At 34.9% G+C, this 9,709-nt stretch overlaps 2 protein-coding genes across 5 annotated transcripts; one reads left to right on the forward strand and one right to left on the reverse strand.

Annotated features, from left to right (window-relative positions):
* The first annotated feature begins 1,836 nt into the window (after positions 1-1,836).
* LOC108467163 (serine/arginine-rich splicing factor SR34A-like) lies at positions 1,837-6,982 on the forward strand. 4 transcript variants are annotated; one of them, XM_017767712.2, is made up of 14 exons: positions 1,837-2,228; positions 3,508-3,763; positions 3,907-4,032; positions 4,626-4,691; positions 4,766-4,840; positions 4,920-5,031; positions 5,163-5,209; positions 5,291-5,348; positions 5,474-5,523; positions 5,617-5,673; positions 6,038-6,117; positions 6,292-6,336; positions 6,439-6,466; positions 6,698-6,982. In XM_017767712.2, exons 3-13 carry the CDS (start codon positions 3,946-3,948, stop codon positions 6,458-6,460), a joined length of 699 nt encoding a protein of 232 aa, XP_017623201.1. In that variant the 5' UTR covers positions 1,837-2,228; positions 3,508-3,763; positions 3,907-3,945; the 3' UTR covers positions 6,461-6,466; positions 6,698-6,982. The 4 variants fall into 4 exon arrangements, with proteins under 4 accessions (XP_017623201.1, XP_017623202.1, XP_017623200.1 ...); XM_017767713.2 differs by having other exon boundaries at positions 6,705-6,982; XM_017767711.2 differs by having other exon boundaries at positions 1,839-2,228; positions 6,723-6,982.
* Positions 6,983-7,198: 216 nt separating this feature from the next.
* Positions 7,199-9,358, reverse strand: LOC108467162 (peroxidase 43). The gene is made up of 4 exons (XM_017767707.2): positions 8,720-9,358; positions 8,451-8,633; positions 8,202-8,364; positions 7,199-7,830 (listed from the first exon to the last, which is right to left on the reverse strand). The coding sequence occupies exons 1-4, from the start codon at positions 8,921-8,923 to the stop codon at positions 7,409-7,411; spliced, it is 972 nt and encodes a 323-aa protein (XP_017623196.1). The 5' UTR covers positions 8,924-9,358; the 3' UTR covers positions 7,199-7,408.
* Positions 9,359-9,709: the final 351 nt, after the last annotated feature.

Genomic DNA, 9,709 nt, shown 5'->3' on the forward strand with positions numbered 1-9,709 from the left:
ACTACCTAATTCCATATCAAACCATACCTCAATGACAACCTTTAAGCATATCAAAACAACATTTCATAGCATGTATTTAACTTACCATTCCATCATTTACCATTTAAGCACCAAAATGCCAAAATGTCAACAATTATAACATCACATTTACATACCAACATAACAACCTATTAATTAATCAAAGTCCCAAATTTACAAGTCATATATATAATGACCATTTCATCAAACACAAAACACCTATACATGCCATTATAACCACGACTCAAAATCATAAAAATTTATCAATATAATCGATGGATAGTGTGATGGATCTCCGGCTAGCTTTCAACCAGATTTGAGCTTCCAATAATCTATAAAGTAAAAGAGAAACTACGTAAGCAATGAATGCTTAGTAAGCTCGTATAAACTTTAAGCATAATATTCCATTTCAATAATAAACTTTATAGAATAAACATAAATCTATGCCAATACTATAAGATTCATTAATCGATATACTCATCAACTCACAAATGAGTAAGTTTATTAATGTTGCGTATTTATTGACCATTCATAACATGATAAGATTTCATGATACATAATATATATAATCATCAACCTTTTATATTTCTATTTACTTACTTTTCATTTCGTCCCCAAGCTTACCATAAGCCTTCAAGGGCCTTCATCTGTCTTTACAAACTTAGCATAAAACTCGAGAAATGGTGATCAACTGCCAATATGCGTTTACACCATTGCCTCCAACCCCCTCGCACCTCTGATTTCAAAAGCGTCATATTTGATGGGATCATTCAAAGCACAAAATTGATATTTAATGGTGATACTCTCACCTGGTTGGATCCGATGATTTTCTGCTTAATTCTTTTTTAAAATTCTGGCAATTCAATTTGCTGGGTAAAAGCCAACCGCGCTATGTTCTTTGATAAAAAAATGACACCATTCTCAGTGTCGGTGTCATGCACTTCATCGTCGTAGTAAACAATGACATTAATTCGTCCACTCATTTTTAGACTCGGATAAGCTATTCCATATGTTTGAAACAAAAACATCATGCAGAGAAATAGTGTTGTAATTAAATATGAACAACAAAAATCAATGCTTACTTTAACTAAATAGGTTGCTTCAACTTATGCCTTATGTGTGAATTTCTCCTCTTCTGATCTTCTTACAATATTTCGTTGCTCGTAAATGGATTATGCCGCTTGATGCTAAATTAAATTGGTTTTATAGACCAGAGGTGACTCATAGTTAGTTCATAAAATTCCCCAGGCCTATTGGGGAGTTGAAAATTATCAAGAGAAAACGCTCCAAGTAGGATACACTATCAACAAAAGCACTGAAAGAGCGTCTAACTAAAAGCGTTTTCAGTACCATGTCAACTGAAAAAGCTTCCAGGTGGATGCACTTACAGTACTTCTGATGACAATGCATCCTACTTGAAGCGTTTCTCTCTATAAATTTTAACTCCAACCTTATTCCAAGAAACACATCATATATCCTGGGATTCCTGGGATATATTTTCTAAACCTTACTATTTGAAAATAATATATAAGAGAATAAATAATTTATTGAAAAAATCGGATCAAACTAATATTAAGAAAGTGAAAAAAATTAATAACTAGTATTTCATTATTGCTGAGTAGGTCGAGTTTCGATTATGAATCCAATTCAATTTTCCAATTTGAATATACAGTTGATGTAAATACGATATTTTTAATTTTAAAATAAATTATTATTATTTAACATCTCAAAAAATATTACAAAATAATAAAAATCTCAGAAAAGAAACACTAAACCTTACTTTTAAATAGCCAAACCCTAACCCTAAAAACCAATAAACATAATTTTAAAATAAAAAATAAAGCATTGAAAAAATCAGGTGAAAAACACCTCTAATCGGGAGCGTTTTTCAAAAATATCTATTCCGATAATTTTTTTGGGTATTTATCGGTAGATTAATCCCATAAAGGTCTGAATTAAAAAAAAAAAAGAGGTATCTGGAGAAAACAAATATGAGGTGGCAGAAAACGAGTGGGAACTGGCAACAAAACTGATATAAAATGGGTAAAAGAGGCCGAAATGCAGTACTCTCATAGCTTCCCTCCTTTTATCCGCTACACAAGAAACCCTCATAAATCTTTTTGGCTTTGGCTCTCTCTCTCCCTCTCTCTCTCCATCCGTATCAGCAAACAAAGGACCCTTTGTTTCACTCCATTTCCCATAACTTTCCGGTACAATTACAATCTCCCTTTGTTTATTATATACTGTCTTGTTCTTTACTTTTCTATAGTTTCCGTTTATCTTCGCTCTTTTGGGGTTTGTATCTGTTTTGCTTTTTAAACAATTTGGGGAAAGCTAGGAAGAATTGAATTGAATCATTGGCATTGATTATCCAGTTCAGGGTAAAGTTAAAAAAGAAAGAAAAAAAGAAAAAGAAAAAACACTAGTTCAAGAATGGGTTTCTTTTAGGTTAATATGAGTAAGCCTCGTTATGGAGAATTTGCTTGCCAAGTTTTTCTTGTTATTCAATTGTCACCCATTTATTGTACTTCTTAGTTGCATCAGAATTTGCTTACGAATGCCATTGTTGTGAGCTAGGATTTGCTAAAATGGATTTCTCTAATAGTTAATGAAAATTTTCATTGTCTTGAAATTTAATTCTCAAAACTAATTTTGTGGAATGTTGTTTTTGTTATTAACTTTTTTACCCATATCTTGTGCTTCTTGGTTGCATCAGGATTGAGTTATAGGTGCCAGTTTTGGGAGCTAGAATTGGCTAACATGAATTTCTAACTCAGATAACGGTTTCTGAAAATTTTCATTGTCTCGAAAATTAATACTCAAAAGTCAAAACTAATTTTGTGGAAAGCTTTGATCTTTTTTTAACTTATTTGTTAATTTATTAGAATAATAGAGTTGAAATAGTTGGAATAGCTTTTATGACACTGTCTATCTGCCAACAAGAATTAGAAATTAAGAATTCCTTAACAATGAGAAGGTGTAACTGCAAATGGGATTGACTTAATGCTTGATTGTTTGTACGTTTTTTCTGGCCCGTAAATCCTTGTCTTGTTAAGTTGGTGGTTTGATCTTATTTTTATTGGCTTGGCATATCTATTGCATGATAACTGATAAGAATTGATATGTTCAAATAAATGCAATTTCTGTGCATTTGGACAATTCTCAATTCATTCCCAGGGCCCCCCAAGGTTTTATAAACATTTCTTTTCACCCCTTGGCTTTCTGAACAAGAAAAATTGATAGTAGTTCTGACTGATGTCTTGCAATATCATGATAACTTCTTTTTACTTTCAGTGGGTGGGACGCCATAGATTTTTCGAGAATTATAAATCAATCCTTTTGAAATATAGTAGATTAAGAGATTTTGGAACACATTAATTGATTCTATGATGCAAGTCATTGTCGGTACACAACTAACAAAACTTGAAGAATGCATATATCTTATCAATATCATCATGATTCATAACCGAAACACTTTCTGTATGATAGATGAAAGGAGCTTCAACAGATAGGGGCTTCGGGATATACATAAGGATCTAGAAATGGGACAAAAGGAGTCATATTGGATTAATGGGTATTTTGGTAAATGGAAGTTCTTTGTCCCTCCGAGACGATCACATCCACTGCAAAAGTCAAGCAAAGGATTAGGAGTTCAAATTTATAATCTATTTGTTAATAATTTTGGTGCATCTTGGAGCACTTGAGCAATGGAGACTGTGGAGCACCACTTGGAGAGTTGCTCTTGGTCTGCTTCACGTTATTGGCTTTGTTTTATTTCCTATTACCTTATTGGTGCTGAGCAATGGAAAGGACTTTCTGGTGCAAACTTCAATTGCAAATTGTTATTCTTCAAAAAGGATTAATTTTCTGTTTGACATTTTTGTGCAGTGACTTGTGACCACAACGTTATATCTCTTGCATCAACAAATGGCAAGTCGTTCTTCCCGCACTATATATGTTGGTAACCTACCTCTGGATGTCAAAGAGTGGGAGATTGAAGACCTGTTCTACAAGGTTTGTGCATTTAGTCTTTTCTTTGTTTTGTACTTTACTAAAGCAAAGAGAAGAAACGAGAATACCATAGACTGATTCTGTTTATTTTGGTCAAAGTGCTTCTTATCTGATCTTGGTCAGTTGAGTTAGACTTTTTAGTTGGCCTTTGGTTCTATTAATCTTTTTCATGATTCTTAAAGTTTCCAAAACATGTTACTAAAACAGTTAATGAGTAATTTGTGTGAAAATTATTCACTACGTCATTTGCCTACTTCAAAGGATAAAATTTTATCCTGGTAAAGAAAAGCTACATTTGTCTGTGTTATGCACCCTTGGATAGGCGTCGTGCATGATTTTCACATTTTGGAATGTTTACCTTGGTTAAATGCCATAATCTACACTGTCTGCTTCAGTGTTTATATTGTTCTTGCGGCAAAAGTTTCTTCTTGATTGCTCTTGTTCAACCCAATTTGTGCAATTGAAGAACTTTAAATCTCTTTTTATATAGCTTTTATCATCAGCGCTTGGAAGGTTCTAGTTTTTTCTATCATCTTCCAACTGTTCGTAGAATATCAGTCTTTGGGCACTTTTAATGTGACTTTTGCGAACTACAGTATGGGCACATTTTGGATATAGAATTGAAGCTTCCTTCCCGTCCTCCTGGTTTCTGTTTTGTGGAGGTATGCATCTTACATCAAGGCATTTTTTGAGCAATTTTTTCTTGTGCCTATTACTAAGCTGGTGTTGTTTGCAGTTTGAAGACCCTATGGATGCTGAAGATGCAATTAGGGGTCGAGATGGTTATAATTTTGATGGGTGTCGTATCAGGGTAATTGACTTTTAACTACTATACTATGATTGTGTAGCCCTTGTTCCCTAAATGGATTCTTATTTTACCCATGAATCAGGTTGAACTTGCCCATGGTGGTAGAGGGCAATCTTCTCGACATGATTATGGTGGGGGCAGCAGCAGAGGTGGTAGAGGACGATTTAGTGTTTCTCATCGGTCTGAGTTTCGAGGTGAAACTTACATAGACACTTTTTAAAGTTCATTTTACAGTTTCAGACTTTCAGTCCTTATATTTCACTATGATCTCTCCGGTTGTTTTTTTCCCTTGTAACACATTGACAGTTTGTTCACTATGATTTAGTTGTTGTTCGTGGGCTGCCTTCTTCTGCTTCATGGCAAGATCTAAAGGTGAGGTTTTTCCAACTTCTTCTAAATCAGGGTTCCTCTCATGTGGATCTGATAAGTTACAATCTCATGAATTTATGTTAGGATCACATGCGTAAGGCTGGAGATGTATGCTTTGCTGAAGTCCATCAAGATGGTGATGGTATGAGATCTAATTAGGTTCACTTACTATTTTCATGTTACACCCATCATATCTATCTGGTTTTGCATTTTATTTTATATTTTCAGATTTCCAAATTTGCTTAGCTATGGTTTTTCCTCCTGTAGGAGCCATGGGTATTGTGGACTACACAAATTATGATGACATGAAATATGCAGTATGTTTATCAGAATCTGGGGGTTTTATTTGCATGTGACATGTGCTTCTCAACTATTTTACTTACGTTGCTCTTGATTTCCTTGTTGTGCAGATCAGGAAACTAGATGATTCTGAATTTCGAAATCCTTTTGCTAGGGCTTATATTAGGGTAATCCCCTTTTCTATTGGGTTTGCAAAGTTATCTGGTTTTGGGCTTTTTTAAACATTATCTGTCCATGTTTTAAGGTTTTGACTGAAGAACGAAATTTGTGATGACTCATTTTTTTGAGTTGACTCTTAATATGTACTTCGTTATGTTTTACTGAGTTGCTTGAAAATATAATGGCTCTTGGGTGGTGACGGGGGTTTCTGCTGCTGCTGCTGCTGCTGCTGCTGCTGTAATGGATGAATAAAAGTTGTCTTTGACACAAAATAAACACCCCTTCTTTGTTGATGTGGAGGGCATTTTATTTGTCCTTTTTTCATTTGTCCTTAAAAATACATTTTACTGGAACTTGCAATTGTCATTTCAGGTGAACTGCTATGAGGCCGGTCCTCGCAGGGGTCGAAGCCAGAGTAGAAGTCACATTAAGAGTCCAAGGGGGAATCAAAGGTATGTATAAATTTTATTTATCTTTTGCTTCATCTCCTGTGTTTCTCCTTGCATACACAAACATTGAGAGGTAGACACCCAAACAATCTCCATGCTTGCATGTGTATAGCCACAACCGTATGCCTGTGGCTATCGTCTTTACCATGGTTAGACTGATTCTTCATCTTTATCCAGGTCTGTATCAAAATCGAGGTCACCTTCACCTGCCAGATTATCCAGGTATGTATATAATTTGAAGTTTGATATATGTTATTTTAGTTAAGTAGTCATTTTCCTCTCCGATTGTGCTCATTTTTGCATCTCTTGCTTACACGTGCACAGATCAAGGTCAAGGTCCAACTAATTGCAGGTAAGTTGTTTCCATCAGTAATTGCAGTGGACAAGTAATAGTGTATATGTAGGTAGACAAAAAGATCAATTGCTGAAAGCATGAATTAAGTTTCTTGAAATCAAAATAAAAACAACCCAAGGGTGTTTAATCTATGGGTTGGTTTATGTTGCATCTGTAGATAAAAAATTGGATGCCTATTATTTGTTCATAGGAAAATACCAACATACCATGATAAAAACTTTCAAGCAGTTTTCAGGTTTTGTTGCTGTTGCAGGAATGTTTGCAGAATGGCTAGCATCTGTTGAGTTTCCTGTTGACTTGTAGCATTAGAAACTTGAATAGATATATGAATATTTTGGTACCATATGGTTGTGACTTGTGAGGATAGCTCAGTATCTTTATGGTGTAATCTTGTATTGTACCCGCTTATTTGGATACATGTACTGGGTGCTTGTAATGGGACTGATTTGCACCTTTTGACTTGCTAGTTTCTTGACAGAAATTAAAAAGCAATAACAGCTTATTTGAATACAAGTTAAAGATTAAGACTAGTTATGGATTTTTTTTCTGGCAGTTATGTTCCATATAGAGATGGCACAATAAGACTTTTATTTGTAATAAAATTTAAGCCTTATTATTATGAATATGGAGCAAAATTGAGCATCAACTTGTACTAAATTCACCATAGTTCACTGGAAGTGTCGAGAGTCGAAACATTTGGTTTGCATCAGACTATATATAACGCTTAGCTTATATCTCAACCGACGGTTCCATCGTTTTACAAACTTGGAAACCAAACAATTAATACAGAAATTAATTTGTCAATTACATTAAAATGCCCAAATGTCAACTTTAAAACCATAATGTTGACAATAGTGTATACAACGTAAATAAATACATGTATTTGCTAGGAATTAACCAATGTGTAGTGATGACATTATACTTGCAGTATAATTTGATTCAATTGAAAGCTGTACAAACACGCCTGATTTCTCCTTTGGACCCTGTTTTGACACCAATTTGGCCCATCTTCACAATGGAATCAACGAAATCAGATTCAAAAGATGGTCCAAAAATAGGAGTGAGGATTCCAAAATAGGAGTCAACTACCATCCTGGTAGTTTCATCGTCGTATAGCCTGGCATCAGATTCCAACACTGCAAACCCATTCCTGATGTTGTCCAGTATCTGTTTATCAAAAGTCCGCTCACTGCCTCGATCCATTGGTAACCTCACATTCACGTCTCCATTCTGTGGGCAAATGGATTGCAGCTGTGGTAAAAAATCAGGGTTTATTGCAGGGTCTGAACCCCCAGCAGGTGAGAATTTGTAAAGCCGTTTGGTCATGAAAAAACAAGCTGTCGTTCCAATTGTATGCGCCGCTGCATGCATTTTCATTGGAAAAACAAAATAGCATTAGATGCTCAAGAGTCAAAAGTGGAGGACCATCATTCATAGTTGTAGATTCAATATTTAATTGGCACAGTCAACAAAGTGAAAAAAAGCTTCACTGAAACCTTATCTATCCTATAGTAAGTATGACAGGCTATTGTTCATGAATCTAGCCTGGAAAGGAAAAAAATCAAACTTGAAAATACCAGCTTACATGCCTAGCATGGCCCTTAATTAGTAACATACATACATACATATGTAAGTATTCCTAAGTCATGATATATCAGTTGAGTTCCTACTGCAACCATGAGATCATCAAACATGCATGAGAGAGAGAGAGAGAGAGAAAGGGGTAATTTACCGCTGAGAAGCACAAGGTCTTTCTCAGAGAGCCCTTTCTGAAGAAACTTAGCCTTAAGTTGCTGGATTGAGTCACTAACATCTGGCATGTTAGCCGCCAGAGAAACATCCGAAACCCTTCCATCTCTACGCCCTGTTGGAACTTCATATGACGGTCCATTTGCCTATATGCCATACATACATAGAAGCAATCATTAAATGTTGAGAGAAGAAAACAATTTACACCCACAAATGAAATATATTAATATACCAAAGCTATAGCATCTCGAGCTGCTAAGGCAACTATATCAGCACAAGAAACCACTCCCGGACATGTAGCTTCCAACTGAGCTTTGGCTTGCTCTATCACTTCAAATCCCCCAACTCCTTGGTGACCAAATGCATGCCTCTCTGCTTTTGGACCATTTTCTATCAGGATTGAACCATCACAGCCCTGATGATATCACACAGACATTATATATAATGAGAATCCTAACATAATGTTAATGAAGAATGAAGAAAAGAGAGAAAGAGAGAGACCTCAACAAAGCAGTCATGGAAATGGAGCCTGAGCAAGACAGGAGGGATGTTGGAGATAGACTGAGCGGCATTTCGAACAACGCTGGACACAATGGACTCAGCATCTGGGCATGTGTTTGAATAGAACCCCACTCTTAGTTGGCCTTGAACAACTCCAATGGCAAAAAATGCTAGCAAAAGGAAAACAAAACCCATTGTTTTCATGATGTTAAATACACCGTATAATAGTGATAATCAACAAGACGATGTCCTCAAAGATGAACAAATATATATATGTATATAGTCGCTAAAAAACAAAAAGAAGGAAGAGGAATTTAAGTAAGCGGCGGAAGGGTCAGCAGCTCTTAAGCTGACAGCTTCTGGGATAAAGAAGCCAATGTGTCAACTCTCACCCAAAATTTGCATGTGCTTTCTCATTTTTTCTACTTCTACTTATACTACTCCCAATCCCAACTCTTTTTTTTTTCTTTTTAAATTCCATCTATATGCAAATATATCTTTTTAATGTATGATTCCATATTTATATGAATCCAAGATTTAGCAACACTTTTTTTTTATATAGATTCATAGCAATTATTATTTTTATATAAGAAAAGAGTGTGATTCAATGGAAATTATTGCTCATCATGATACATTCTCGAAGAGTTTCCAATTATTAAGTGCAACTATCTTCCACAACTACCAAAATATAAATGCATTATACATTTGTTGAGGAAGGGCCCAATTCGTTCTAATCCTTTTCTTATGAGAGGATGGAATTTGGAGAGAATAATTTTTTTTTCTAAATTGAATTAAAACATAATTTTAAAATTTTAAACAGATACAAACATTACTTGAAGAAACATGTGTTTATTAAATATATTATCAAATTCTTGCACGTATTTATTTTTGTCAACCCAATTCTTCAGAGAGTTGATTTTCGTATCCATTTATTATTATTTTAAAGTAACGGATGAAGCTGGGAGCTGTCAAAGAGATTGGCAGAAAAAA

The sequence above is a fragment of the Gossypium arboreum genome, chromosome 2, assembly GCF_025698485.1.
Source record: "Gossypium arboreum isolate Shixiya-1 chromosome 2, ASM2569848v2, whole genome shotgun sequence".
Classification (NCBI taxonomy): domain Eukaryota; kingdom Viridiplantae; phylum Streptophyta; class Magnoliopsida; order Malvales; family Malvaceae; genus Gossypium; species Gossypium arboreum.

What these genes read in the sequence shown, in the direction of transcription:
- LOC108467162 (XM_017767707.2), bottom strand. Translation starts at nt 8,923, where the DNA reads ATGAAAACAATGGGTTTTGTTTTCCTTTTGCTAGCATTTTTTGCCATT. An exon ending in CTCGAGATGCTATAGCTTTG is followed by an intron (nt 8,365 to 8,450) that starts GTATATTAATAT and finishes TATGGCATATAG; the next exon opens with GCAAATGGACCGTCATATGA. An exon ending in AGACCTTGTGCTTCTCAGCG is followed by an intron (nt 7,831 to 8,201) that starts GTAAATTACCCC and finishes AAATGCATGCAG; the next exon opens with CGGCGCATACAATTGGAACG.
- LOC108467163 (XM_017767712.2), top strand. Translation starts at nt 3,946, where the DNA reads ATGGCAAGTCGTTCTTCCCGCACTATATATGTTGGTAACCTACCTCTG. An exon ending in TTGAAGACCTGTTCTACAAG is followed by an intron (nt 4,033 to 4,625) that starts GTTTGTGCATTT and finishes TGCGAACTACAG; the next exon opens with TATGGGCACATTTTGGATAT. An exon ending in CTGGTTTCTGTTTTGTGGAG is followed by an intron (nt 4,692 to 4,765) that starts GTATGCATCTTA and finishes TGTTGTTTGCAG; the next exon opens with TTTGAAGACCCTATGGATGC.